General features: G+C 42.9%; 2 protein-coding genes and 1 pseudogene across 3 annotated transcripts; 2 read left to right on the top strand and 1 right to left on the bottom strand.

Annotated features, from left to right (window-relative positions):
• The first annotated feature begins 351 nt into the window (after nucleotides 1-351).
• On the top strand, nucleotides 352-12,661 carry LOC142944557 (alpha-2,8-sialyltransferase 8F-like). The gene is made up of 7 exons (XM_076085679.1): nucleotides 352-1,004; nucleotides 1,985-2,059; nucleotides 2,180-2,254; nucleotides 8,278-8,422; nucleotides 10,624-10,736; nucleotides 10,850-10,942; nucleotides 11,022-12,661. The coding sequence occupies exons 1-7, from the start codon at nucleotides 904-906 to the stop codon at nucleotides 11,497-11,499; spliced, it is 1,080 nt and encodes a 359-aa protein (XP_075941794.1). The 5' UTR covers nucleotides 352-903; the 3' UTR covers nucleotides 11,500-12,661.
• LOC142945278 (alpha-2,8-sialyltransferase 8E-like) lies at nucleotides 12,150-17,768 on the top strand (annotated as a pseudogene).
• A 5,902-nt stretch (nucleotides 17,769-23,670) lies between these two features.
• gjc1 (gap junction protein gamma 1) lies at nucleotides 23,671-25,128 on the bottom strand. Of its 2 annotated transcripts, XM_076080102.1 has the most exons (3): nucleotides 24,291-25,128; nucleotides 23,872-24,191; nucleotides 23,671-23,790 (listed from the first exon to the last, which is right to left on the bottom strand). In XM_076080102.1, exons 1-3 carry the CDS (start codon nucleotides 25,126-25,128, stop codon nucleotides 23,671-23,673), a joined length of 1,278 nt encoding a protein of 425 aa, XP_075936217.1. The 2 variants fall into 2 exon arrangements, with proteins under 2 accessions (XP_075936217.1, XP_075936216.1); XM_076080101.1 differs by having other exon boundaries at nucleotides 23,671-25,128.
• Nucleotides 25,129-27,629: the final 2,501 nt, after the last annotated feature.

Here is a 27,629-nt window from a genome sequence, read left to right as displayed (position 1 = left end):
AGTTGGCAACGTTTAACATTGGAATAAAAGACACGTGTGTAGGTAAGAGTTTTTGGGGTCACTCCGATTGGATGGGAAGCCTCTGCCCCTTGCATTCTTTGCCCCTCATTGGTTTTGTACGTGTTTCCTGACACACACACACACACACACACACACACACACACACACACACACACACACACTAGTCAAGGGGCAAACTGTAGGCTAATTCAGTACTGGGCACTCATGTTACTACCTCCTTTTTGTGCAACAGGGAGAGGGGGCTATGGGATGTGGGCGGAGGATGGCCGGAGGAGGGAGGGGAAAGCAGAGAGGAAAGGCTGGGGCTCTGTGGTGGGGGCGGAGAACAGAAGGAGCTTTGGGACAACAGTGGAAAGTAGGGTTGCGAGTTTGTAGAAAAAGAGGAAAGAAGATGAGTGGATCAAAGAGATGTGACAAGGATTAAAGAAGAATATGGTGGAGCAACAAAAGACCGGATTTGTCTCACATGACCTGGACACAAACAGGAGTACAAGAAAGAACAAGTAGAGTTGCACAGAAGACGGAGAACTTGCCTGAACAAGAGGCAGCTAAAGAAGACAGGCTAATAACTGAGGAGGCATGCTCTCACTCACCAAAGGAGGTAGAGAGACACTGAGTCAAACCTAACAGATTAGGAGGAGGAGGAGGGGTCAGTTAGTTAAAAGAAAATACAGGAAAGCAGAGAGGCAAAAGATTAACACAACAGAGAGAGAGAGAGAGAGAGAGAGAGAACACAGACGGTGTGCTGAGCCGAAGGGTAGGGAGGAAATCTAAAACAGAGGGAGGGTGACAGAAAGCAGATGACGGGTGAGTGTTGAGCAAGCAGAGAGCAAGACAGAAGGTGAGGGGGCCTCCGGGTAAAGTTAGCAGGAGGTGAGAGGCATGATGGGACAGCTCTTGCAGTCATTATTCTCTTTGGTGATCACTCTCTTCTTTTTGGGGAGTCTGCTGACCACTCTCATCTGGTACATGGTCGACAACAAGTAAGTGTGTAGCTGCCTCTCCCAACCACACAGCACTTTCTTGAATCCTTTTGACTTTTGTATTTGGGTGCTGGACGTGCAGTGGAGACAAGATAAGGAAGCATGCTGTTGTGGGGTTTTATCCTGGGTGGTGTAATGATATAGGGCAGAAATAGAAGCATTTTATAGATTTTAATTTTCACTTTGGCTAGTTTTCAAAAGTCAAAAGTCAAAAGACACAAAGGATTGAAGATGTAGTTTGTGTGAAATGACTCTGACGTGTATCTGTGCTTCAATGTCATGATTTATCTGACAATGCTAAGAAATCTAAGAGTGAAGATATGAGAGAAATTTGGAAAGTTCATTTGAAAAGCGTCACTTCCTCAATATGAAATACCAGACAGGTTAATTTCCCTTTCAAATGCGTTTTTTTTTTGTTTTTGCAAACAGCAATGGCAGACACCCTCACACTGAAACCTAATGATTATTTGAAATTGACATATGAGAAGCAACCCCACCACCTGAAATGAAACTGGATTATTCCAGAGATTTTATTTCATTAGCTTAGAACCTTTTCTAAAACGTATTAACAGGAAGAGAAGAGGATACAGAACTACAAGCAACACATAGCCTCCCACAGACCACAGACATTGTAACACACATACAGGAGGAGGCACAAGTCTCCTGCTGAAGCGTAGCTAAGCAGTAAAGCTGAGTTTGTACAATGGTTTGTCTTTCCATGTCAATGGAAAATCTCTGAATGCAGAACTTGGTATGATTATTCGATTTGCTTCAGTGTTTATTGAAGTTAGAATTTCATACGTAGAAAACTCCATGCTGAACCACTTGAGCTTATAAATCCCTCTTTGAAGATCAATAAGGTGTTGACTGATGGCATCATGTAATGAATACGGATATGGAACAAATGATACATCTTTATTTTAATCTCTGACATCAGCATTTGACTCGCCTGTCCTGTGTCTTTCTCGTTCGTGCCACAGTAATGTGGAACCTCAAAGGCTGTCTCCTCAAAAGAAAAGTACCCCTCAGCCTTCTGACCTTTGTAAAGGCTGCAGGTGAGAGCAAACACCATCACTGACATTTGTGTTCATGCCTTCATCATATTAAGACATGTCAGCTCAACATGGTTTACACACTTGAGTGTGTGTGTGTGTGTGTGTGTGTGTGTGTCACAGGGAGGTCATCAACAAAGTAATAGAGCGTTACTCTAAAACCTGGAAGAAGCAGGAGGACAATTACCAAAAATTCAGGTAAGAGAAAAGGACATTCTTCCAAACTTGTAATTGTTATTTCATTAACTATTTGCACAACAACAAAACAGGTTGACAGAATTGCAAATGATTGTCCATGCAAGCTGTATCTCCTGTGTCCAAATTCGCAGGAATTGTACGTTACACATTGTCACGGTTCGGGGATGTACAATGAGTATGATTTAAAAGGTAGTTCCAATGAACAGTATGTTAAGCTGCGCTCTAGAGGTGTGCATAAAACAACAAACACTACTTAGCTGCAGCGGTCCAGTTGCTCTCTGATATAATCAAAAAATAAATCGAAACTCCTCCAGATAGAGAGAGGACACCGTAATTGCACCACTTCTTAAAAGCACAAGTGGAGATAGATTTCCGTTCTCTCAAAAAATAAAATACTTTTAGTTATAAAAGGTGTTGGGAACGTAGAGGAGCGTGTTTGGTTATCAGCATCTAAGAAACTAAATTCTTGACATCAATAGAATTATTAATGTCAGTAACAATTATTAATGATTATTAATAATAACGGGGCACCACCCTGCGAACAGGGACCAATAACCAAACAATAAAACTAAGTCTCATAATTAGCGTTCACTCATAATGTCAATAGTCTGAGTACTATTACACATTCAGAGTGAAAGTGAAGGTTTAAGTTCGAGCACAGGCCACTACATCCAGTTATTATTACACACATATGCACAAGTAATCACAGACGACTGCTCTTTAAAATATAACAGAGTTCATTAAATAAAATAATAAATGATCAAATCAAGTAATATCAAAATCAACAAACACTATCATACAATTATATGTCTAATACCTAAAGTCAAATGAATAAAGTGGGGTAAGGATATGTATATAGATATAGATATAGATATGTACATGTGTGAGTGTGAGTGTGTGGAAACAAAGGGGGGGGGGCCTACTCAAACAGTGATGGTACGTAACCTAAAAAGGGGCGTGTGAGCCTACAAGCAAAGATGGCGGAGTCTATTGACCCGCGACAAGATAGCTGAGAGATGGCTACGTGTAACCACGTGGGACGGCGCACAATGTGGGTTGAGACAATATATTACGCGACCACGTGTCTGAGAGGTTCACCCAAAATCAGTGAATCTAACTATGTGTGTGCGGGTTAGTAGGAAGAGGGAGAGAGGGAGAGAGAGAGCGAGAGAGAGAGAGAGGGAGAGAGGGAGAGAGGGAGAGAGGAGCTCTGAGCGCGGTGCTCGGCGCTGCAGTGAGAATGTGAGGAACAGCTGATCACTCGTAAACTCTGCAGTCGGATTCTGAACCGACCGGTCACGCTTGTACGGTGATAGTTGCGGTTCTAGATCTCACTCACAGAGCCGATTTAAAGAGAGAATAAAACCAAACAAAATAAAATAATCCCCAAAACAAAACACATCTTTATCACTGCGGTGAGATGCGAGTATTGCTCTCGTATCACCCCGAAACTCGGTCGGCGAGACGAGGCTTCGCCACCGTGGTTTTGGTCTTTGAAGTGATAAAATCACAACCTCCACATCCACTAGCAGCGACGGATCTAATGCAAACAGTTACAGCAGGAAATACACAATATAACGGGACTCCGTGGTCCGCGATGCTTGCGCAATAACACGTTATAACACGACAGTAACTTAATGTAACAAGACACAGGAATAACAACGACATAACGAATAGGCTAAATTAAGCTAATGCTAAGCTAAGCTAGGCCCAGATACCAGTAACTCTTACTTGTAGAAGCTTTGTTCGGTGGGGTACGTTTCCCGTGGTGGGGATCACTCGGTCCTCGAGTAGCCGCTGGCTCTCGGTGGCGCGGCCTCGGGGCTGGCTGGCGCAGACTCGGCCTCCTCGCTGCAGAGAGGGGCTTTTTAACTTCGGCTGAGGGACGAGGTTTGGGTCGTCCTTCCCGGAAATCTTCGGCGAGGAAAGATTGTTACCTTCTGCCGGCGGTGTGTACACAAAAAGGGGTGGGAGAACGGGGCATAGGAGTTATCCGTTCTCGCACTACAGGATCCAAAACTCAAGATAAAACACAGTCTGTTCGACCAGCGAATGTTACATGTGACCTGATAGGATTTGATGAGGCCGCGGTTCCTCGTGGATCTTCTTGTCCCCTTGACGAGTCCGGAGTGAAGAGGCCTTGTGGACCTCCTGACACCAGCGCGTGTCCGGGGTGAAGAGAGCCTTGTGGATCTCCTTACACCAGCGGTGTCTGGACGGAAGAGAAAGAATTCTAGCTGTGCTCAGGCTTATAAACCAGGTGGCACAACCAGTGGGGGGCCCTTTCTTGGCCAATGAGGGACCAGCATCAGGTTTCTGCTGTGCTGGGAGGTGTAGTCATTCATCTTGGAGTTTTCCATCAGACATTGTATGACAGGAAGGAGCATGGGTGCTTCTAGACTAGGGCCAGATCCCAACATCCCCCCTTTGGTCTGAAGAGCGGGGTGCTGGCCACGGTCTTTAGAGCAAACCAAGGGCTGGCACGTGCATCCATGTGGTATCACACTGTCCATGTATTCCGGGAACCTGAAGAGGTTAGACAGTCCAAGTATTCCGGGAACCAAAAGCAGTGGTTAAAACAGTCAGTGTTCAGTGTTCATAGAGTTTATGGAGTTCAGAGTTCATAGGGTTCAGAGTTCATTGGAGTTCAGAGTTCATTGGAATTCAGAGTTCATTGGTATCTGGGCTGATGACTAGGGTGGCATCTGGGCAGATGACTTTAACTACCTCTACCTACATCTACTATTATACACAATTCAAATCATAGGTGAGCAAAAACATTATTCCCAAATAATTCAATCGCTAATCATGATTTTGTGATAATCCTAGCATTGCGGTATAGTGTCAAAGAAAGTAACAACCCAAATAAAACAAAACAAAACACAAAAGAGAGAAGAGTAGAAAGAATAGAAGCAGGTGAGGGGGGGAAACAGTGGTTACTGGTTCTACTCCTAGACGGGACTGGAGTCCGTCGGCGGAGCCGTCGCAGTTTGGTTAAAACGTGGGGTTACGAATAGGAGGGAATCCAGTCTGGTCTGTAGCTTCTGGATGTATTTGTACATAATATGTGCGTTTATCTCTCTCTGATCGGTACAATTAGAGCGAGTTCTATGTCTAAGTTTTAGGATCTATCGCTATTGGAATTGCGCTGCCAAGACTATGGGCCAGAGGTACCTGTGAGGGTTGCATAACTGTAGTGGTAGCAGATTTACGGATTTTGTTAACACGGTCTAGGGTGACCAGCTAGGCTGGGGTTTTCCGCTGTTGGCTGTTAACGGATGAGCTTTTCTCTGATGAGGTCCTGCTTTAAATCTGACTGCTACTGCGTAGGTTATGTCTTCTTTGGTCACTGCTGGTAGAGTCTCTAAAGCATGCAAAGGGTTATTTATGAGAGTGGAGCGTAAGTTTACAGTCACAATGAAAGTTTTTCAGGTCCTGTAACTGTTCTGGTTGAAGTTGGATTCGTTAGCGGTTAGTGCATGCCTACAGGGTGAGTTGAAGCATGCAGTTAAACGTTAGTAGGAAATGATAAGCCGGATTTTCTGGTTGGTTTCAACACTGGCTAGATTGGCGAGTTGCACTCCCTGCGAAGTGCATCTCTCTAAGTTTCTGTTGTCCGAGCCCTCACCCCTCGAGCTGTTCAAGTGGCGAGGGCTCATATCACCACGTCACCGCCAGCACTCAGGGAAGCGTCGCGAACGGCTTCATTCTGTAGTGTGTCGTGGCGGGCAATGGTGACATTTCCCCCGCCCCTCCCCCCTAATTAGAGATGGAGACAGGTCCCCCGCGCAAATCAATTTCAGTTCCCTAAAGCGGGGCAGGAGCTGGAAGAAAAACCTCGTGCACTAGGCATCTTCTGTCCCCTGCGGCACTGGCGACTTGACACGCCAGGCGATGACTCGGCTGAAAGAAGGCGGTGGCTTCGTTGAACAAACTGGAGGTGGATCACGCTGACAGAGCAGGATAAACAAGGCTTAGCTAACAAAGGATTCTCCGAACTAGGGTGCTGGAAGGGCCTCTAAGGTTGTGGTACCCTAGAGGTGTATGCGAAAGGTGGGGGGGACACATTAGGTTCATTTCTGACCTGGAATCGAGTAGAGCAAGTGTGTTATGGCCCCCCAGTACGACTGAAATATATATATACACAACGGGCATTGTCTTTGTGAACAAGGTCGCCCAAGAAGGTTAAAGAACAGGGGGGGGGGCGCGCAATTGGGAGTGGTCGTTTCAGGGAGTGTGCTGAGTTCTCTTCCCCACCCTACTAAGTAGACTTGAGCAGCAGAGGGGGAGGTCACTTGGCTTAGTCAGGTGGGCTGCGAGTCGGTGTCGGGTTTTCTGACGAGTGCGGTGGCATTACCTGATTTGGACCCTGAGACAGTCATCAATACTCGAGTAGCGAATATTTGGATCGAAGCGCTCTACGTCCTTCGTGCGGGACTCTATGTGATAGGTGCGCAGGCCCTGCGCGCGGAGAGGGCCTAAACCGTCTGAATCGCCATAATTATTAAAATCAAGGGGAGGGTGATCTACCTCTCCCCACGTGGGAGAGGGCGTTCGTTCTAGGCGTACACTTGACATATGCGGAATGTCTCGCTCGCCTGTGGAAGTGGGCTCGGACCCACTTAGGTCACTCAGGACCTGGGAGTACTCCCCCCTTCTCCTGTCATCAGAGAGGGCGAGTTTGAGGAGACCAGCAGCTGCATCTTGTGGTGCAGGGTTGTCTGGCTCCTGGTGAGCTTCTGCTCCTAACCTGTACGGTTTTTGACTGCCCATTTTACTTCTTTGTAAATGGCAAGTGGTTAGAATTCCCTACTGTTAGTAAGAAAAACGGTTAGTGTTTACGGTTAATGCAGGCGCACAGTGAAATGCCTAGTTCTGTGACTAACAATTTCTACTGTTGGACGTCAATTACTGCTCGGAGGTGCACAGTGAAACGCTTAGTTCTGTGACTTACGATTTCTACTGTTGGACGTCAATTACTGCTCTGAGGTGCACAGTGAAATGCCTGGTTCTATGACTTACAATTTCTACTGTTGCTCTGAGGTATTAACTACTGCTTTTCAACTCAAAGGTAGAAAATGCTAATGTGGTTTCAGCACTTCTGGCCTGTGACAGCTGTGTGTAACTTTTCTTTGAGGGATTAAGAAAAACAAAACAAAGTGTTGGTTTTACAAATAAACGATCAAATCTACTAAACACAGCTGACTGTTAGTTTAGGAAATGTAACGAATGATCTAACCTGGAAAGGAAAAGAAGTAACAAATTTCAGAAAGGAAATTAAAATTGAAAATTTAATTAAAATTAAGATTAAAATCAAAATTAAAACTAAATTAAAATAGGAAAACGTTTTGAATATCAAAAATCAAACTATTTTGGAAAATAATTTTCAGAAATTTGGATTATTCAAAAACAATTAATAATTAAACTTTCTAAGGAAAATTAATTAACAAAGGCATGCAAAACATTGAATCCTTCTAGGTCTCAGTTGGCAGTTTTAGGGAGCTATCAGAATACCCCCCCCCCCCCCCCAAAAAAAAACACTGGATGAATAAAATATTTCTGATTTGTCACACATAGCTGAAATTAATGGAAGATCCTATTAAGTCTGCTCTTATGCATGACCTTAAACTGTACTAGCTTTGAAGGTATAAACAAAAACTAAATCTATGGAGAATGTATTTGCTTTTGGTCTGGTAAGAAAGAAGATCTCATAAAGACATGGAAGGAGAAGTGGAAATAGAAATGTTGATAAAAGCAGAAGAACATGCAGGCCGACGTCTACCATATTGTCTAAATATAACATGTCTTCGGAACATGTGAGTTACGGTAAAACAGAGGGATTTCAACTGTAGGACCCAAAACTGCTTCAACTCAAGTCTTCTTATCGAATTAATATCCTTATATGAAAGAAGAAACTTTTTCAATTCAATGAGCTGCTACTGAATTTAGCAAATGATGAATATTTCTGTTCTCGCTCCAGACCGTCCTGTATGTTATTTAACAAATTCTTTGTGGTTCCTCAGATCGCAGCTGAGCAGCAAGTGCCATGGTTTTGACAAGGCCATCATTACCCAGGCCAACACTCCAGTGGGAGCAAAGCTTGTGTACGACGGAGAAAAGAAAAGGACCCTACAGGTGACCCCGGAGATTTTCAGCACCTTTGCAAAGGTATGTTGTTTGTCATTTATGAATATATACCACTACATCTGCTGCTTCTGTGGTGTCTTTGATTCCTCTAATGATTTACCACATTATTTCACTGCTTTGCACTTGAAAGTTCTGCCAAAGGTCATGTGTCTACTCACATGTTGGCTCTTTGACACACACAACTGCTGGGTTCTGCACTTTTTTTAAATTTTGCCGTGACCAGTAAACACATTTTGGATTAACCATGCAACACACTGCAAGTAAAAGGCCTTTACAAGTGAATAAACAATCAGAGTTTACAAGTTTACAACGTACACACAAGAGGCAGTGTTATGGCAGGAGGAGTTCACAGACCGTGTGCCAAGATAGGCATCACAAACAACTTAAAGCAAAAGAAAAGAAACAAAAGACCAAGGCAGCGTCCCATTAACTAGAAGAGAAATGAATAGAGTTATCTGGACTTTGACCTCAGCTATATCAAACTCTACATCACACAAGACAAAATAGTTTTTGAAGCAAAGCAGGCTAACAGGACTGGGGCAGCAATAAGAGTGCAGGCAGGTGCAGATTCAGAAACAGGTACAAGTTCCAGGTAACAGGCTACAGGATACAGGGTATAGGATTCAAAGATTTGGAGAGCAACATTGATAACCTGGCGGGGAATGAGTGGAAATGACTCGGGGAATGAGAGAATGGCAATGGAGGAGTGAGAATTTGGCTGAAGGTATAGGGACAAAGAGGCAGAATGGGAAAAGCAGGACTACAATGATCTGGTAAAGTGGAAGTGAGATTTCTTTAATTGTTGAGTCTCAGGAAGTGACCATCACATCACTGTATGACCACAGACTTAGAGTATGCCGTGAATCATTTTCATGAAGTTGACTGACAACAACTATGCAAGTTTAAAGCTGCTAGTGTGCTTCATGAGAGCTTGTGGGATTCAGGATGTTTATGAAACAATCCGACAAGCTCTCATGAAGCACACTAGTACTACGTTGTACTCTGTTCGGTATGCTGAGGGGAGAAAGGAGCCCAGTTTGGAACTTCTTTCTCTCGTTTAATCACTTTTCATGTCAACAACTTTCCAAACTGGGGGACCGTTTTACCATATTTAAATGGTTTCACGTCTCCCCCCTCGCAAAGGCTGCATCCACACTAATACTTTTTCGTTTAAAACCGGGGTTTTAAAACAAAAAAACGATCCGTTTTCGGTGCCCTAAACCTCCCGATTAGCCTTCAGCTTTTCACTCAGCCTTTGAGTCGTAGGGTCATTCGAAAAAGGTTGTGAATGTCGTTCGATTGTCAGTTTCAGATGTCTCAAAGGCGTGGGGGAGGGAGAGGGGTTTCAAAGCTATTTGACAAGCATTAGAATATTCCAGGATATGTCACATTCAGTTTGATGTTTTAATCAGGTGAAGTCAATGTGGAAGTGCCTTAAACTTGCATTCTTTCTAATAGCCATCAGGAGGCGACTCCTCTGGTTGCTAAAAGAAGTCAGATTGTATAGAATTGTAAACTTTAGTTTATGGTCTCGATCACAAGTAGTCTTCTTCAATACAGCATGACATTCATTTAGTAAATGATGGTCCCATTTAGAGTAAAACAGACCATAAAGCAGGGTATGCTTTAGGGCGTGGCTACCTTGTGATAGACAGGTTGCTACCAAGGTGTTGTCAGGTCTGGGTGTTGTCTGTGTTTTCAGTTTACAACTTTAACCCTTTCACAAAAGTGAAAAGTTAATATTAACATTTTGGTCAATAGTCCACAAACCAAAGGGTGAAATCATGTGGACCACAACAACTTATAACATACAGTGTCACACTGTTAATACCCTAAGCTTTACCAAGGGCACCCATTTGAACTAGGATTCTCTTGATCTGCAGTCAAATGCTTTACCACTGAGCTATACAACGTTTTTTATACCACCTAAGAAGTTTCACTGATAATGCGGCGTGCAGGTTAATAGTTGCTTTCATATTTGCCAAAAGTCAAATTGTATTTAAAATGTAAGGCTGTTTTTATACCTTTTTAGATCCCAAGAGATAATAGAAAATCCAAGACTCGGATGAGACTCCAGCAGAGAAGGAAGGAGCCTTGATCTTGTACTTTGCAAATGAGATCCAGCTATAGATTCCCCTCCCCTAAAATGGCTCTTTCACACAGTATATCACTATAATTGTTGTTGTTTATTGTAACACATTTCCTGTTGGTGCTGATTCCAGGAGCATCCGTTCTCAAACAAAATATGGGACACTTGTGCTGTTGTTGGGAACGGTGGGATCCTGACCAACAGCAGCTGTGGAAAGATGATCGATTCAGCTCAGTTTGTTATGAGGTGAGAAAGGTGTCCAGTGTAGCGGACAATCTTAATCAACAGAATTAAACTCATCTCTGTGGGAATTCTATATATAACAATCCCTACATCTTCTTTGTTGCTTTGTTGTTCAGGTGCAACCTACCTCCCTTGAATGAAGGCTATGGGAAGGATGTGGGCATCAAGACAGACCTTGTGACAGCAAATCCAAGCATCTTCTTAGAGAAGTGAGCGAAAGGATGAATCACTGCCCCTTTTAAATGTTCCCCTTTGTCATGTTGCTTGACATCTGCTGTTTATTTTCAGGTATGGGTCTCTGATGGGGCGTCGCCGTCCGTTTGTGGAGAGTCTGCGTAGCTATGGCAACTCCCTGCTGCTCCTTCCCGCCTTCTCCTTCGGCTTCAACACTCCCGTGTGCATGCGGGCCGTCTACAGCATTGAGGACTTTGAAAGCCCTACCCGGCCCGTCTTCTTCAACCCTGAGTACCTCCAGAGTCTGGCCCTCTTCTGGCGCTCCCAAGGCCTAAAAGCACCACGGCCCAGCACCGGAATAATCATGGCTAGCCTGGCGCTGGAACACTGTGCCAATGTGCATCTGTATGGGTTCTGGCCCTTCAGCAATCACCCACATGGACTCCACGCCCTGACTAACCACTACTACGATGACAGACAAACTAAAAAGAAATTCCACTCCATGCCGGCTGAGTTTGAACTCTTGTTGCGGCTGCACAGTCAGGGGGTGCTCAGGCTTCACCTGGGAGATTTTCGATCAGGTGAAAAGTAGTTCCCAGACCGCGGGGCAGTTGAAGGGCTGGAGCAAAGTGCCTTGTTTGTAGCCAAGTCGCTCATGAAGTCTTTCATATCATTTTGAATGAATGGACAGATCTTTTTTGGCTGATGACATGTGTCCAACCAAGGTGGATGCTTGGACTTATAGTGAATGCTGTAGTTGGCCCATAGTTGGCCCATAAGCAGCAAAGACATTTGCACTAAAATCTAAATGCAACAATTATAAGGCTGTAGACATTATAGTGTTGCAATGGATCTAAACTGTATTTATTAACACAAATGTTCCAGCTGGAGTCTGGAGGGAGTTATCTTGATTTAAATGGGGATCCTTTGCGGGAGTCGACGTAGTGCCTTCTTTTGGATCAAACTGAAAATAGTGGAAAATAGAATACCTCCTTTACATGAATATTGTCAGACTAAAACACACTAACATTTAATGAAATATGACAATGAATGTAAAGATTCTTTTGACATGTATTTGTTAAAAAGCGCACCACACATTTAACCACTTAGGAAAATATTCTAGGAACTCTCGAGGTTAAATGTGTGGTACTCACACAATGTAATCACACAATTGTTGTAAAAGGATGATATCTGGAAACTTGTTCTCTCTTCACGTCACTGACAACTGGATGTGATACAGACATGAGGTAAACCTCACATATTGGTACAATGGAAACGAACGAAGTTCACGTAAATGCTAAATCAATGATTACAATGTAAGGTGAAGTAATGACTAGGAATTGTGCACTTTGGGTGATCGTTTCAACCTTTGGTTTGGAAGTAACATTAGCATCAAGACTTGGGTGGCTCTTGTGTAACTGGGAGTATTGCTTTTCATGCTGATACTTAGTCTTAACAGTGCTTTTTTGTGACCCAGAATATTAATGTACAAGCTGTAAATTATCAAACTTGAGAACTCTTGAGCCAGTTTTAGAATCATGTGATTTTTTTTTCATTTTGTTTTCATGAACATCGAGGTGAGACAGAAAATTAGGTCAAAGTGAATCAGAAAATAAATATCTATCACAAAAAAGGTTATTTATATTTTTCAACAAAAGCTTCTCCCCAGACGAATCAACTTACATGATTTAGTGTCTTTTAGCCACCAAGTGTCCCAAAACCACTGATTATTAGCTTTTACATGTATTCCTCCATTGATTCTCTTTTTTTTAGACCTTACATAGCATTTAAACCTCATGTAAGACATATGGCGGTGTAGTGCATTTGCAAATATAATATAATATTTCTGTTTATTATTAAGCCTAATATTTTTCCATATTTGATGCAGCAGGCACATCAGCAGCCTATTCATTTCTGCACTTCACTAAGTTTCTTCTATGCGTCCTGCTGCATGGCATCCCACAGTTACGGACCAAAGATACAAACATCTGGATGATGCTTTTACGGGGAGACAAAAGAGAACAGGGTAACACAAATATATAACCTTGCCACGGGGTAACTTTGTTGACCTGGATAGCTGCTTGACATCCCTTCTTTCCCCTAAAAAACAAGAACGTCTGAGTCACATAGTTTGGGAAATGTGAGGCCAAGCTGCCAGTCAGACTCTGGGCATATCGCCTCAAAATACCCCTTCCTCACTCTGCGCTCCCTCCTTTGACAGGAAGTCGCCCTCTAGTGGCTCCAGCTGGCTCTAACTGCAAAGCATCACCAGCCACCTGTCATCCATTGTACTACAGTTTTTGTCTTTCTCTACAACAAAACACAGTAAATACTTGAGTTGAGAAACTTTGTTCAATGGGGATAAATTCAATGAGGGCTGATTGGCCTCCAGGGTAGGACACTGTCACTGATTGGGAAACTCAATAAATCACCCGTGGCTTATTGGGAGGGAGTGGCGTCAGTGTCAATCGCTGCTCTGGGGAGCAGCTGACTGAAGTACTTCTGGTGATGTATGACTGTCTGCTGCAGGCTGGCTTGTTGAACAGACATGTGGAGCCAGTGGTGAACAGACCAATCAGAAAGACTGTCACGACTCTGGGGCTTTCTCCGTGTTTTCCCTATGTCTTTCCCTCTCTCTGTCTATTCCATGTTTTGTCTGTCTCCCTGTGTGTGCGTGTGTGTGTGTGTGTGAGTGCCAGTGGCTGTGGGCGTGGCAGCTTTCCCCCTCCATCCTGCTCCTTGGTTGCTGGCTGATTGAGCACACCTGCATCTCATCACTCATCAGGCTCTGATATCAAGAAACAGAGATCCAAAATCCACTTATCCAAAATATACACAGTGCCAAAAATATAAACTAGGTTAAAGCTACGGATCATAAGTACAGGAAAGTGGTTTAATTCAAAATGTTCAAGGATTATGTCCATGATGATGCATGGAATATTGCATATGTGGTGGGGAATGCTCCCCAGTGAATGAAGCATTGGGTGTATTGTTGTGAATGCAGCCTTCAGGCTGGCTCCGCCCCCAACCAATTCCCTAATCAGGTCCAGCTTCTTAAAGGCCTATGTTGACATGGTGATTTCAATGCACATAACAATCTATGGTGAAGTGATCATACTGATATTAATGCAGTGGTTGAAGAAATGAGTGTCACAAGAAATATTATATGTATAAACAATGGAAGAAGAACAAGATTGGATAATAAGATGTAATGTATTGACTTGACATTGGTTTCTGCAAAGCATATATTTTGCGCAGATATCATATTTTACACACATTACTGGGTGTATTCTATATTTCAAAAACACAAATATTGACGATTTGTAAAATTTATTATAATTTTCTTTTTTTTTGTGGCTCAAGGGGGGGGGGGGGGGGGGGGGGCGCCCTAGCGCCCTCTATTGACCAGCCGCCACTGCTTGGCAGTGTTAGTAAAAAAAATGGTGAGAAACTTGAAATAGGCAATAGTAAAGTATAGACGATCTACATAACTATTCATGTTAGGGTTACATCCTACTGAGAGCGCCTAGGGTGTAGCCGTACAAGACTCTCAGAAAGACAATGATTCCAAAATCCTAACGACTCAGCTAGGGGGTGAGATAAAAGGCCGAAGGTATTTTTCTGGCACTTCTGTGGGACACTAAAACCCACGAAGATTGGTCGGACTACCAACGGAGTTACCACCGTGTTACCACGGAGTTACCACCTGCCCCGCTTTCTCCGGGGCAGGATCCGCTCACGCTACAAGTCCATCTCTCAACATGATCCAGTTGAGTTGTAAAGTTTGATTTCCGCAGGAAGTCGTACTGGAGAGAATTTATCCTTTTGTTCGTTTAGTTTCTTTGTGGACTTCACAATAGTTGTGCAGAACAAAATAAGCATTGATAACAAAAGGAAAGTCCTCGATTTCAAACGTCCGCTCCGTTGGGCTGATAACGCCGCTGGACACGCCGCTGGCTAATCGCTCCAACAATAGCTTCCTTTCTCCACATGTAAGCATTAGTAGCATTATAAAATGCAGAATTTAACTACACAACAGCTGGTAGTAGACAACAAGGTCAGCAACACCTTTAATCTGTTATCCATGTTGAATTAACTACTGGTAGTCGATCAATAATCAAGGCTGTTGTTTGTTTTCTTCCGGCGGTGTGACGAATCAGGGAAGGACACGCCATGACTCCTAAGACCCAATCAAGTAGCGAACTTCAGTATCTATGTCAACGTTTTCAAAGGTCCCCGGTTTCCCTGTCCACACTATGACTCAACCCCGGAGTTATTTCTGGAGGTTTAAAACTCATTATTATCTCACTGGAAACAAATCTAAAATGTCAATAAATTAAAAAACATTCCTGAGTGAAGTTTATAAATAATCAATTACACACTGTTCCTTTAAGCATTATTCCACAAGCATGAACTTGTAGTGCTGAGAAGACTTAACTGACACAAGAAAGGAACACTAAAGCTGATTAAGTTGTTGCTGGATGCAGGACGCATTTGCATCTGGTATCTATACCCAATACAGAATCCCCATTACGTAAGAAGACACCACCAGGGAGCAGTCAACTACAAGGCAGATGAGACAGCAGTGGATCGCTGAGCAAGAGCTGGATTCAAGAGCTTGAGAAAGAGAGCTGCAGTAAACTACTTCTCACTACCTGTGTCTTCCATCACACCTCCCTCTGAAGCCATTCACCAGTCAATACCATTGCAAGTGAGGTGGACAGTGATGACAAATTGAGGGCCCACAAAATACTTTAAAATGTTTCAGAGGCCAAAGATTAAAAGATAAAAGATAAGAAAAGGTGAGGGAGGTGAAGTTAGCACGAGAGGAGAGGCATGAGGGGACAGCTCTTGAAGTCACTCTTCTCTTTGATCACTCTCTTCTTTTTGGAGAACCTGCTGAACACTCTCATCTGGTGCATGCTCAACAATAAGAGTGTAATTACCTTTCCCAACCACCTGTAGAACACACACATACACACTGTCTACCACACACACACATACATTTTGAGTGCTGGATGTGTGTTCGTGGAGGCAAAAGATAAAGAGGCATGCTGGGGTTTTACAAGACTACAAGAAAAGAGTGAAGCAGTTGAAGTTATAAGGGACAAAATATATGTATTTTGCAGTGTGTCCTCTTATGACCTCGTACATGAAGATGTGCTCAAGAGGGGCACATTAATCAAGTTGCAATTGAGTCAATTTGCTTATTTCTGATAAAAGGGACCCAAAAATCTAAACATAGAATCTTAACACACAATATGAGTCAGATGGAGTACTTAATGCACTTCAAATAATGCCAGTACACCCTATATCTTTTGTTAACCACATGGTCAAAATAAAACATTAAAGTAATGTGAGTTATGGTAAAACAGAGGTTCTTCTTCTGAAGGACTTAAGACTGCTCACCGTGGTCTTCTTATGGAATTAGTATCCTTATATGAGAAGAAACATTTAATTTAAACAAACTGCCTATGACAATTATGAAGCTTTTTGTTCTACAACATTCCCGACCGTCTTGTATGTTACGTAACAAATTCCTTGTGGTTCCTCAGATCTCAGCTGAGAAACGAGTGCCATGGTTTTGACAAGGCTATCATTACCCAGGCCAACACTCCAGCTTGAGTACAATGGAATTAAGAGGAACTTCGAGGTGACCCCGGAACTTTTTAGCACCTTTCCAAAGGTATGTTGTTTACCAACACATTTGCTGCTTGTTTGGTGACTTGATTGTTCCTCAAATGTTTTACCACAAGGTTCATTTATTGTCATTGTACAATAGGGTTGCGCAACAAAATGTAGTTTTCAGTCCCATTTTTCTACATCAGATAAAGACACACAAAAAATGTATATATGATATGGTGGAGGATGAATTTAGGACTCTCACAGCTTGAGGAAAGAAGCTGCCCTGACGTCTTTGACTTTTTTTTTTTTAAATCAACAATCAGCTCAGTTGTTGCTTTGTAACACATTTCCTGTTGGTGCTGATTCCAGGAGCATCCATTGCCAAACAAAATATGGGACACATGTGCTGTTGTTGGGAACGGTGGGATCCTGACCAACAGCAGCTGTGGAAAGATGATCGATTCAGCTCAGTTTGTTATGAGGTGAGAAAGGTGTCCAGTGTAGTGGACAATCGTAATCAACATAATTAAACTCATCTCTGTGGAAATTCTATATAACAATCCCTACATCTTCTTTGTTGCTTGTTCAGGTGCAACCTACCTCCCTTGGACGAAGGCTATGGGAAGGATGTGGGCATCAAGACAGACCTTGTGACAGCAAATCCAAGCATCTTCCAAGGGAGGTTAGTGAAAGGATGAATCACTGCCCATTTTAAATGTTCCCTTTTGTCATGTTGCTTGACATCTGCTGTTTATTTTCAGGTATGAGTCTCTGATGGCGCATCGCCGTGCGTTTGTGGAGAGTCTGCGTAGCTATGGCAGCTCCCTGCTGCTCCTTCCCGCCTTCTCCTTCACCGACAACACTCTCATGTGCAGGCGGGTCATCTACAGCATTGAGGACTTTGAAAGCCCCATCCGGCCCGTCTTCCTCAACCCTGAGTACCTCCAAAATCTGATCCTCTTCTGGCGCTCCCAAGGCCTAAAAGCACCACGGCCCAGCACCGGAATAATCATGGCAAGCCTGGCACTGGAACATTGTGCCAATGTGTATCTGTATGGGTTCTGGCCCTTCAGTAATCACCCCTATGGACTCTATGACTTGACTAACCACTACTACAATGACAAAAAAGCCTCAAAAGTTCACGTATTGCCGACTGAGTTTGACATCTTGTTGCAGCTGCACAGTCAGGGGGTGCTCAGGCTTCACCTGGGAGATTGTCGACCAGATGAAAAGTAATTCCCAGGGGCAGCTGACAGGACAGGAGTGAAGTGCCTTGTTTGTATCCCAGTCTTTCATGTACTTTTGAATGAATTGCTAGATCTCTTTTGGCTAAAAGAAGAAAATGTTATTAAGTTCCCTCTAGGTCTGCCCTACATGCTTGAAATCTTTCTCCACACTCTTACGCAGCTGGTGCCCTTTTTTCAGAGTCCACCACTGTTTGATGACATGGATTAAGTGTGTCCAAGGATTTACAGTGAATGCTGAGTTGGCCCATCAGCAGCCAAGCCATTTTCACTAAAACCAAAATGCAACAATCATAAGACTGTAAACATTATAGTCTTGCAGTAAATCTAAAACTGCATTTATTACTACAGATTTTCCAGCTGGAGTCTGGAGGGGGGTTATTTTGATTTGAATGGGAATCCTTTGTGAGACATTTTTGGGGGTTTACATTGTAGTGCCTTGTGTTAATCAATTACTAATGACAGTTATATAACTGACCACGGGAGCTTTTGCATTTGCAACAACTTTTTTTATCAGGGGATCTTAGCTTGTGTCCTCTTTTATGCTGTCCTCTGCTGGGGGGCTGCATCACTGCATAAAAACAGAATCAATAAGATCATCAGAAAGGCTGGCTCAGTGATTGGCCTTACCCCAGACTCACTTTAAATGTGCTTTTTAGATTTAACTTTCCGCTGTTAATCATGTCTCAAATGGTTTTTTATGGTATTATTTATTCGTTGTACTGTGTTTTCTGTTTGTGTACAATTTGTGCACAATGTCCATTGTTTGTTGTCTCTATGAGTTGATTTGGTGGCAAATGAGTTTCCCTACTGGGGATTAATAAAGCTTTCTAATCTAAGACTTGGTTGGGCCTTGTGTTTGAGGAAACTTCTGCCTTTCATAGTCTGAACAGTGATCTTTCTCATCCAGAGAAATATTGTACAAGCAGTAGATGACCAAATTCATGAACAGCGCGAGTTGAGAGGAAATATGAAGTTAAAGCGTACAAATCTTTATCAGGAAATGTTATTTGCATGTAGTTAGTGGCTGAAGTGGAATTCAAAAGCTTTTCCCCACACGTCTTAGCTTCCATGATTTAATGTCTTTGAGGCATTAAGTGTCCCAAAACCTGCCAAGGTTTATCATTAAAATGCGGTATTTCTTTAACACCATATAATCCAGTGATTTATTAGCATAGTTTTGCACAGACGTCTCTATTTTACACTTTATATAGCAAATGCATAAACAACCAATTGAATGCTAAAGTTTAATTTCTCCATATTTTTATTTCTATATTCAATGCAGCTGTGATGCTTCTCCTGATTATAGTGCTGCAAGGCATCCCACAGTTTCTGAGTTGACCAAACATGCAAACATCTGGATGATGCTTTCACAGACTCTTTGAAAGAACTAACCAGGGAAGCCTTGAAAAAGTACTGGAGCAGTCCTTGTCCTCTTTCCCTGTCCTGAAATTCATAATGGTAGCATGCATCTGTATAGGGTTAGTACATCCGAACAATTAGGCCAATAATGGGATGCAATGTTTGTTTATTTTTTAGAGAAAATAGCCTGCTGCCACAAGTTGCCATCCAAGACATCGCTCATGGGATTCCAGTCATATCAGCAGTGACCTCGTTGTACATCCAGCTGCAGCACTCTGCTCATTCCCACTGGCTCGGCTCTCCAGGGAAGCACATTTTTCATTTTCATTTTTGTCGCCTATTCTCCAGGCAATTTGACTGTAAACTCGTTAATGACGACAGGGACAAAGCGGAAAACACTTGATTTAATAAGTTGGTGTATTATCAAGGATAATTCCGTTTTTAAAATCGGTGGCTAACAAACATTGTATTTGTAATGCACAGGGGTGGAAGTAGCAAATTACATTAACTCTTGTCACTGTAACAATGTACTTTTTAAATATTACTTATATTAATATGTTAGGTTTACTTGGAGACCTCCTTTTTACTATTATTTAAATTTATTATTTATGTAATTTTCACAAGTAATGTTACTTTTACGAGAGTAAAGTATTGTAGTACTCTTTCCGTCCCTGGTAATGCATACATGTAATTTAAAGCCTCACAGACTCAGATGTTCTGTCATCGCAAGCTGAAGTTCATCCGTCACCGAATACACTGCCAAAGTGCCAAACATAATGACACGACGAACATGAGCTGAAGTGACATCTCTTCGGTCTCCTGTGTTGTTCCTGCCTGTGACACAACATCAGCCCGTGTTTAACTCCCCCGATAGGAGTGCGGAGACCCTGCTCCCACCAATCAGAATCAAACGCTGCAGATCTCATACTGACAACAAGAAGAGGACAATACTCAACATCTCAAGAGTGGGAAGCCTTTTTGTTCTTGGCCGTGGAGCCAAAACAAAAGATGCAGAAACATGATTCAATATGCAATTCTGATTTATTTTTTTAGGAAAATAGTTTTTTTCACATGCAAATATTTTCATCAAATAATATGAAAAAAATCTTTGCCAAGGGATACCAGAATGGCACTCAAAGAAATGTACATTTTATAAAAAGGCATAGAAAACACACAAATACACAAATGCATGTATGAATCAGAGTTTGGACTGGTAATACCACTGGTTTTATTGCCACATCCCACATGGGTGACCATTAAAAAAAACATGTAGGGAAACACTAGTCTTTCTTCTGAACACATTATTTTTTACATAGACAGACAGATGCTGAGGGTGGACATTGTGGTATCCCTGATAAATAGACCCACAAAAGACTTGTGATACAACCACTGTGTGACGGGCTTTCACTTATAATTCATTCAGCTGCCAGGTATGAGGGGTAATTAAATGGCTGTCAGTTCCAACATGTGTCTTTAAAGGTACTCAAATGCGTATCGTCAATGTCAAAGTGAAACATATCTAAAAATTTCGCTAATTTTATGCTGTGTTATTTTTTAATCTTTTGCTACCTTGCAAAAGAAAAAGTTTAACTCCTGCACACTCTCAGTAGCAATATGCTTCAGCTTAAAAAGCCTTTAAAAAACTTTCATAAAGAATGAACATTTCCGAAATATACCAACGGGGACATACTGCTGCAGAGCGGTCAAACCACATATTGACATACAAATCAGAAAGGGCACCTTTAACCTTAGTTTGCCCTGTGTTTGATTTTAGTGTTTTTAGTGACATGTTGGAGACACATGGTTTTCAAAGGACAGCGACAATATGCAGAGGGGAATAAACCCTAATATAAGTAGCTGTAAAAGCCTTTTCTGTTCAGTGAGTATACTTTTTTCTTTCTCCCTTATTCTCTTACTTTATGTTAAGTCACATAACCTGGAATACTTTTGGAGATGTGAGGCCAAGCTGCCAGTCATGCACACTCTGAGCATATCGCCTCATGACACCTCCTCAAAATGCCCCTTCCTCACTCTCTAGGTGCTCCCTCCTTTGACAGGGAGTCGCCCTCTAGTGACTCCAGCTGGCTCTCACTGCAAACCATCACCAGCTGCTTGTCATCCATTGTACTTCAGTTTGTGTCCTTCTCTACAACAAAACACAATAAATACTTTAGTTGAGAAACTTTGTTTGAATTTAATGAGGACTGATTGGCCTCCAGGGGAGGACAGTGTCACTGATTGGGAAACTCTGAGTAAATCACCCGTGGCTTATTGGGAGGGAGTGGCGTCAGTGTCAATCGCTGCTCTGGGGAGCAGCTGACTGAAGTACTTCTTGTGATGTATGACTGTCTGCTGCAGGCTGGCTTGTTGAACAGACACGTGGAGCCAAGTGGTGAACAGACCAATCAGAAAGACTCTTTCTACTCAAGCACTCTGTTGTGTCATTCCCTGTGTTTGTGTGAAGGAAGCCACATCACAAAGTCCAGCCTCACAGCTTCACATGAGTGATGGTCCAGTAAGTTCACTATTTGCTGGGAAAGACTCAGATCTTTCTGACGACATTTATGAAATTAAGAATATAATGTCCTGTTTTTCAGATTTGCTCCCCCTCAAAATTTCGTCATGCTGCTTGTTCGGAAAGCCACTGTGGGGAAAGCTTGGAATGGTTTGAATAGTTTGGCACTTCATGTCCTTTTGTTTGTGTCCATGCACATGGCTGATCTGCAGTTCTCAGAACAATGTTGGAAAAGGAGTAACACTTTAAAAAAAAGACATAGCCCAGAGGTTTGCTACATACTTTAGATACTGACACTGTAACGTACAGGGAATAGTCTGGCTTTTTTTCATTACATCAATAAGTCACTGTAGCCGACATATTACAAAAATATACTATGTCATATTTCACATTTTCTTTTACAATTGAAAGGCAATTTAAAACACAATAACCATACATATCCATACACCAAATTAATTATTAAAAAAAGCTTTCTTTTTCTTTATTTTACAAAAAAAGTTCTTTGAAAAAAAGTCTAATTGTGTTTTCATACAAAACACTGGCTCAAACATAAAAATCGACTCCATTTTGGAGTTTTCCATTTTAAATCCTGTTCCGAAAAGCAAAACACTTACTGTAATACAAAAAAACAAGTTACTTTTACAAAAGGGTTGGTCTCACGTGGGCATTTTTTCCACAATTGGAGTAGCATGGCAACAAACAACCAGGCTTCAGGGCAGCCTCGCATAAAATCTTGGCACTGACACTTGCATCACACAAACAGTGTTTGGTCTCACGATATTATAGTAATGGCTTTAAACCTTTTCCATTACAACGTGGTGATATTGCAGCCTTGTACATCTAACACTGAACTCGTAGCGCTGAGAAGACTTAACTGTCACAAGGCTTGTGAATAGAAAAGGAACAATAAAGCTGGTTAAGTTGTTGCTGGATGCAGGAAGCATTTGCATCTGGTATATACTACCCAATAAAGAATCCCCATTACCTAAGAAGATACCACCAGGGGGCAGTCAACTACAAGGCAGATGAGACAGCAGTGGAGTGCTGAGCAACCTTGTTCAATAGCCATGAGCCAGAGCAAGAAACTGAGAAGTTTAAGAGTAAGGTATAAAAACTAGATTGCTTATGCACCTTGTTAAAAAGAACACTTTTTTTCTCAGGAAATTTCAGATGTACACAGGATAAAATAGCCACCTGCTGTACTCATCAGTTTCTCAGCTGGTGTAGCACAGTTATCAAAAAACAACAAAAATACAGGAAACTACAAACACACTGTCAAATGCCAAGTCACAGCAACATAACACTGGAAACTCTACACTGGAGAGAAAGCAGACAGATAACATGACAGGAAGGTGATGTTCTCACTGCATTATAAAGTCACTGCTTTAGGCGCTGCCACTGAATTAGGTTTCACTTTGTTGCATGTACATTGTTATGGCGTTCCTTGATGACGCCATTACAGTATGAAGTCATAGCTTTAGCTTGCCAGAACATACTGATGTCATGGCATCCCTTTGCCGTTGAATCGTGATGATACTTCATTTTGATGTCCGAAGAATTGGGATGCCAATGCATTAATAGAGATGGTGTCTTTGCAGAGGAGCGGCCAGAAAATTAGTTAAGCCAAATCTGGGATCGATCTGATTTGCAACGGAACTCATTATCATTCAGTAATTTTCCAAAGTTCAAATCACCAAGAAAGGATGAACGTGAAGACAACAGAGGTCAGTAATCTGCTTCAGGACTTGAGGAGAACGAGACATGTAAACGACAGACCGTAGCCTACAGCTTGTGTTGGTGTGATGTTTCAAGTCAAACAGTGAAAGCCCAGACAAAATAAATTGTCAGCTGCAATATCACGTCTGTTTTTACACACCGTAGTACACAAACACATCTTCTCCAGCTTGCAGGATTCTTTAAGGCATAGTGGTGTTTAAATATCCAAGGAAGATTGCAACAACTCGTCATCCAGTCTGTAATGTATACATGGTTTCAATACATGTCGCTGTTTCTGGGGTTAAATCCATACAGAGGGCTTACCCTCTCCTGATTTGCTGCTGCTGCTGTTGCTGCTACTGCCTCCTCCACTGCTGCCTCCTTTACCGTGTTTGAATCTATGCTTGCGCTCTTTCTGTGGCTGAGGCTGTGGCTGAGGTTGGGCCTGGATGATGTTACTTTGGGGCTTGTCGTCCTGGTTGTCCCCAAGCTGCTCCTCTGCCCGGTGCTGCTGACTGTAGGCTTGGATGGCCGCCTCCAGTTGCTCATGAGCCTGCTGGATCATGTCTTTGTTCAAAGCTACACGGGCCTCCCCTCCAGTGGGAAAGTTATCCTCATTGCTTCCAAATTGCTGATGCTCCTCTTGGGCAATGTTTGCCCGGTTCTGCTTGCAAGCCATCTTAGCGTTGCTAAGGTCCGTGTACGGCATCTGCTCTGGCTTTACCACAATGTTGTAACCAGGTGGAGCTGATGGGGTGTTCCATGAGAAGGGGTAACCGACGTAGTCTGCAGCCCCGTCTCCACCCACCCCTCCCTCAGACCCTGCCTCAGGCCCTGTTCCCCCTACTGATCCTTCCACACCTCCATTGGTGCCCAGCAATCCCAACTGGTACTCATCCTCCTGAGGTGGGCAGCGCCGACGGCGAATAATGTCACAAATGGTACCGATCCCCAGATGGAGCATCTCCCAAACGTTGAGCGTGAGGCAAAGGACCGTGACACCATACATGATGCGCAGGAAGATGGTCTTCTCTGTAGGCCGCGACACAAAGCAGTCAACGCTGTGGGGACAAGGTTTCCTCGAGCACATAAACACGGGCGTCACACGAAAACCATACAGTAAATACTGGCCTGCAAGGAAGCCTGCTTCTAGCAGTGTACGAATCACCAGTTGCAAAACATAGACCCTCATCAGCCCCTCATCTCTTATACGTTTGCGCCCATCATGCCGGATTTTGGGTTTGGATGCGGGTTGCAGTGGATCCCGCGGCCTTTTCGGGGGCTCGATTTCTGGCACCTCATAGATCATGGGATCATCCTCTTGGTCCTCCTCAGTTTCCTCAATGCCCCGGTGCTGCCGTGCTCCAAAGCATATTTTCCTGGGCTTCCTGTGCGTGTAGCCTCCTCCTCCTGTTCTAATTGCAGCAGAGCCAGTTCCTCCTTTGGCTTCATCTATTCGTGCGATCTTGTTCACAGCATAGCCCATATACATAAGAGAAGGCATCGCCACTAAAATGATCTGGAAGACCCAAAAGCGAACGTGAGATAGAGGTGCAAAGGCATCGTAGCAGACATTCTCACAGCCCGGCTGGCCCGAGTTGCAGACAAACTTGCTCTGTTCGTCGTAGTAGATGGACTCTCCCCCAACCGCAGTGAGCACGATGCGGAAGACGATGAGCACGGTGAGCCACAGCTTCCCCACGAAGGTGGAGTGGTTGTGGATCTCCTCCAGCAGCCGCGTGAGGAAGCTCCAGCTCATGGTGTCGCTGGACAGTGGGGCAGACAGTGTCCCTCTCTCACCTGTTCACAGACTCTGGAGAAAGTAAAGGAGGAGTAAAGGGGAAGACAAGCGGGAGATAAAAGAAGACAGTATGAGTTCACAATAAATGCAAATTTCATAACTTGATCAAAGCAAGTAGTACAGCAATTTCTAGACCTTTATTCCTTTCGGAAGTAGCATTAGTTCTGCAAATTCAGTAACACAATGAAAAAAGGGGTGACATAATAATTGCCTGAATTAAAATGAGTGTTCCTCTCTGAGCTCAGCCAATCAATATATGCTTAATTTGATATGTTGCTTTTTGTAGAACACATGCACACACACTGAATTTGGAGCTCAGTGCCACAGTGAGGTTGCTGTCAAGTTCGGGCTTTTTAGGGAATTAGAAGACCAAACGGAGGAAAGAGGATACCGGTATTAAAAAATATCATCAAGCAGCACTGAGAAGGAGGTGAAATAATCCAAATAGGGTATTTGCTATCGCCAAATACACAGTCACTTTATTTAACAGCTATCTCTTTTTGAAGAATAAATCCTCTTAGTGAGCCTTCTGTGTGAGGTGCAGTTTTCAGGATTGTATTAAATTGACTGGTTTGTTCTGGTTGGGAGGTAAATAGAATTGTCCTGCACTTATGTGTGTGTGTGTGTGTGTGTGTGTGTGTGTGTGCATCTGAGCACAGATTAGGAAGAGGTACATGTTGCCTATGTAGGTTAGGTCTGGGCTCCAGGCAGTCCATCCAAACCAGCAGAATCAGCAGGTGGCTTGGGCTCAAACCGTTGGAACAGGGAGTCAGATAGCAGACCCACATTAGCTCAGGCAGTGGAGCTGAACCCAAACACTGCTTTCCCTCAGGGCGGCTTTGGGGGATAAGTATGACACCTCCACTGAACTTTCCCCTTTATGAAGCTGCAATAGCGCATGGCTTATTGTCAGCTAGACTGAGAGGAAAATCCAACCATGAATACGAGCTTAGTTTGGGGTTTAAAGGGCTTCCAGGGACGATATCCTTACCAAGCAGGTTGAGAGCTTATTCGGAGCGAGCTGCAGCTGCAGCGAGAAGGAAAATGTAGCTGGAGGAAGCGAGCAGGAGCTCCCAGCCCTCTGCTTTGTGTCTCCAGTAGGAGCAGAGAGGGCGTGGAATGTTTGTGGAAGGCTTGCGATGAAACATGTGTCATATTGATCACTTTGACCATATAAGGACATGCCTGGGACAAAGGAGGAAGATGTCAGGAATCCTTTGTGTGTACATGCACACTCCAGTACGCTTATTACCCACATAGAGTAAGTGGCCATAACTGTGCACAATCAGAGTAGGCGGTGGAGTCCTCGTGAGAGTGGCAACTGTGAGCGTCTATGACCGACATGTACGAGTAAGCAGCAAATGGCCAGAGCGGAGGGAGAGGCCGCCACAAGCACACAGAGTCACAGCAGTGTCCTTCCATGGTCGCGCTCTGTCTGACTTTTCCAGCATTACATCATTGCATTTCTTTACATAACTCTTATTGTGCTGCAATATTGTTCTTTAGATAATCATAACCAGATTTAGTCATAAACAGTTGCCAGAAAAGGTTAACTGCTTTGATTTAATATAATGGTAACATGTATACTGCTGCTTATTGTTTTAGGGCATTTTTTTCATTATTAGTGAATGTTTGTTTCTGCTGTATTTGTCTTTTCAGTGTTGTACTTTCAAATAATATATATATATATATATATATATATATATATATATATATATATATATACACACACACACACACACACACACATATATATATATATATATACATATATATGTATATATATGTATATATATATACATATATATATAAAACTTATTTTTGTCTGATTTCTGCATTCGTCAGAGGTTTTTTTTCGATGTGCACGCCGTCTACTCTTGCTGTATCCAAATTAAGGGCAACAATTATTTCATAAAAGGTTTTCCTGTTAACTCTGTCTATATGTTCCAGCTGCTGATGTTTACACAGAGTGAAATGGTCAAGCCCAGGTTTTCATGTTTTTGTGGCTGCACATATGGCTCAAATGGAAATATTTCAGATGGCTTTCGTATTATTTTACATCATTAAATCATCATTGTATTTATTTACAGACATATGTGGTATTTTAGAATTTTTTGGATCTCTGTTAGATAATCTTGCTTGAGTGAAATCTGCCAAATAGTTTTCAGAAGACTCATATTTGGGTGTGATGTAGCAGGAACTTTATTTAATGCACTTCTGTAGCTAGAGACCTAGCCAAAAACGTCGCACATTCACAAGATACAGAGGAACTTCTGTGTGGCCTTTGATGAAGCCTTTACTTTGTAGAATTTGTTTGCGCACCACGAACTGTCACGCTCCCTTCTGACCAGGAGAGACGCTCCAGCCCAGGACCGCGGCTGCCTGGGCCGCAGCTTAATACCACATATAACCTGGCATTTGCTTTCTCATCCAATTTATGTCTGCGGGAGCTAGTGGGG

This window comes from Anarhichas minor, unplaced genomic scaffold, assembly GCF_050575085.1.
Source record: "Anarhichas minor isolate MPS153535 unplaced genomic scaffold, ASM5057508v1 ptg000007l, whole genome shotgun sequence".
In the NCBI taxonomy this organism is placed as follows: Eukaryota; Metazoa; Chordata; class Actinopteri; order Perciformes; family Anarhichadidae; genus Anarhichas; species Anarhichas minor.
Note: the sequence above shows the minus strand (reverse complement) of the source record. Positions and strands in the feature narration are given on the sequence as shown.

Excerpts from the sequence above, each read along its gene's own strand:
- LOC142944557 (XM_076085679.1), top strand. The coding sequence starts at position 904 with ATGATGGGACAGCTCTTGCAGTCATTATTCTCTTTGGTGATCACTCTC. Across the intron at positions 1,005-1,984 it reads TGGTACATGGTCGACAACAA|TAATGTGGAACCTCAAAGGC; the intron begins GTAAGTGTGTAG and ends TTCGTGCCACAG. Across the intron at positions 10,737-10,849 it reads TCAGCTCAGTTTGTTATGAG|GTGCAACCTACCTCCCTTGA; the intron begins GTGAGAAAGGTG and ends TTTGTTGTTCAG.
- gjc1 (XM_076080101.1), bottom strand. The coding sequence starts at position 25,128 with ATGAGCTGGAGCTTCCTCACGCGGCTGCTGGAGGAGATCCACAACCAC.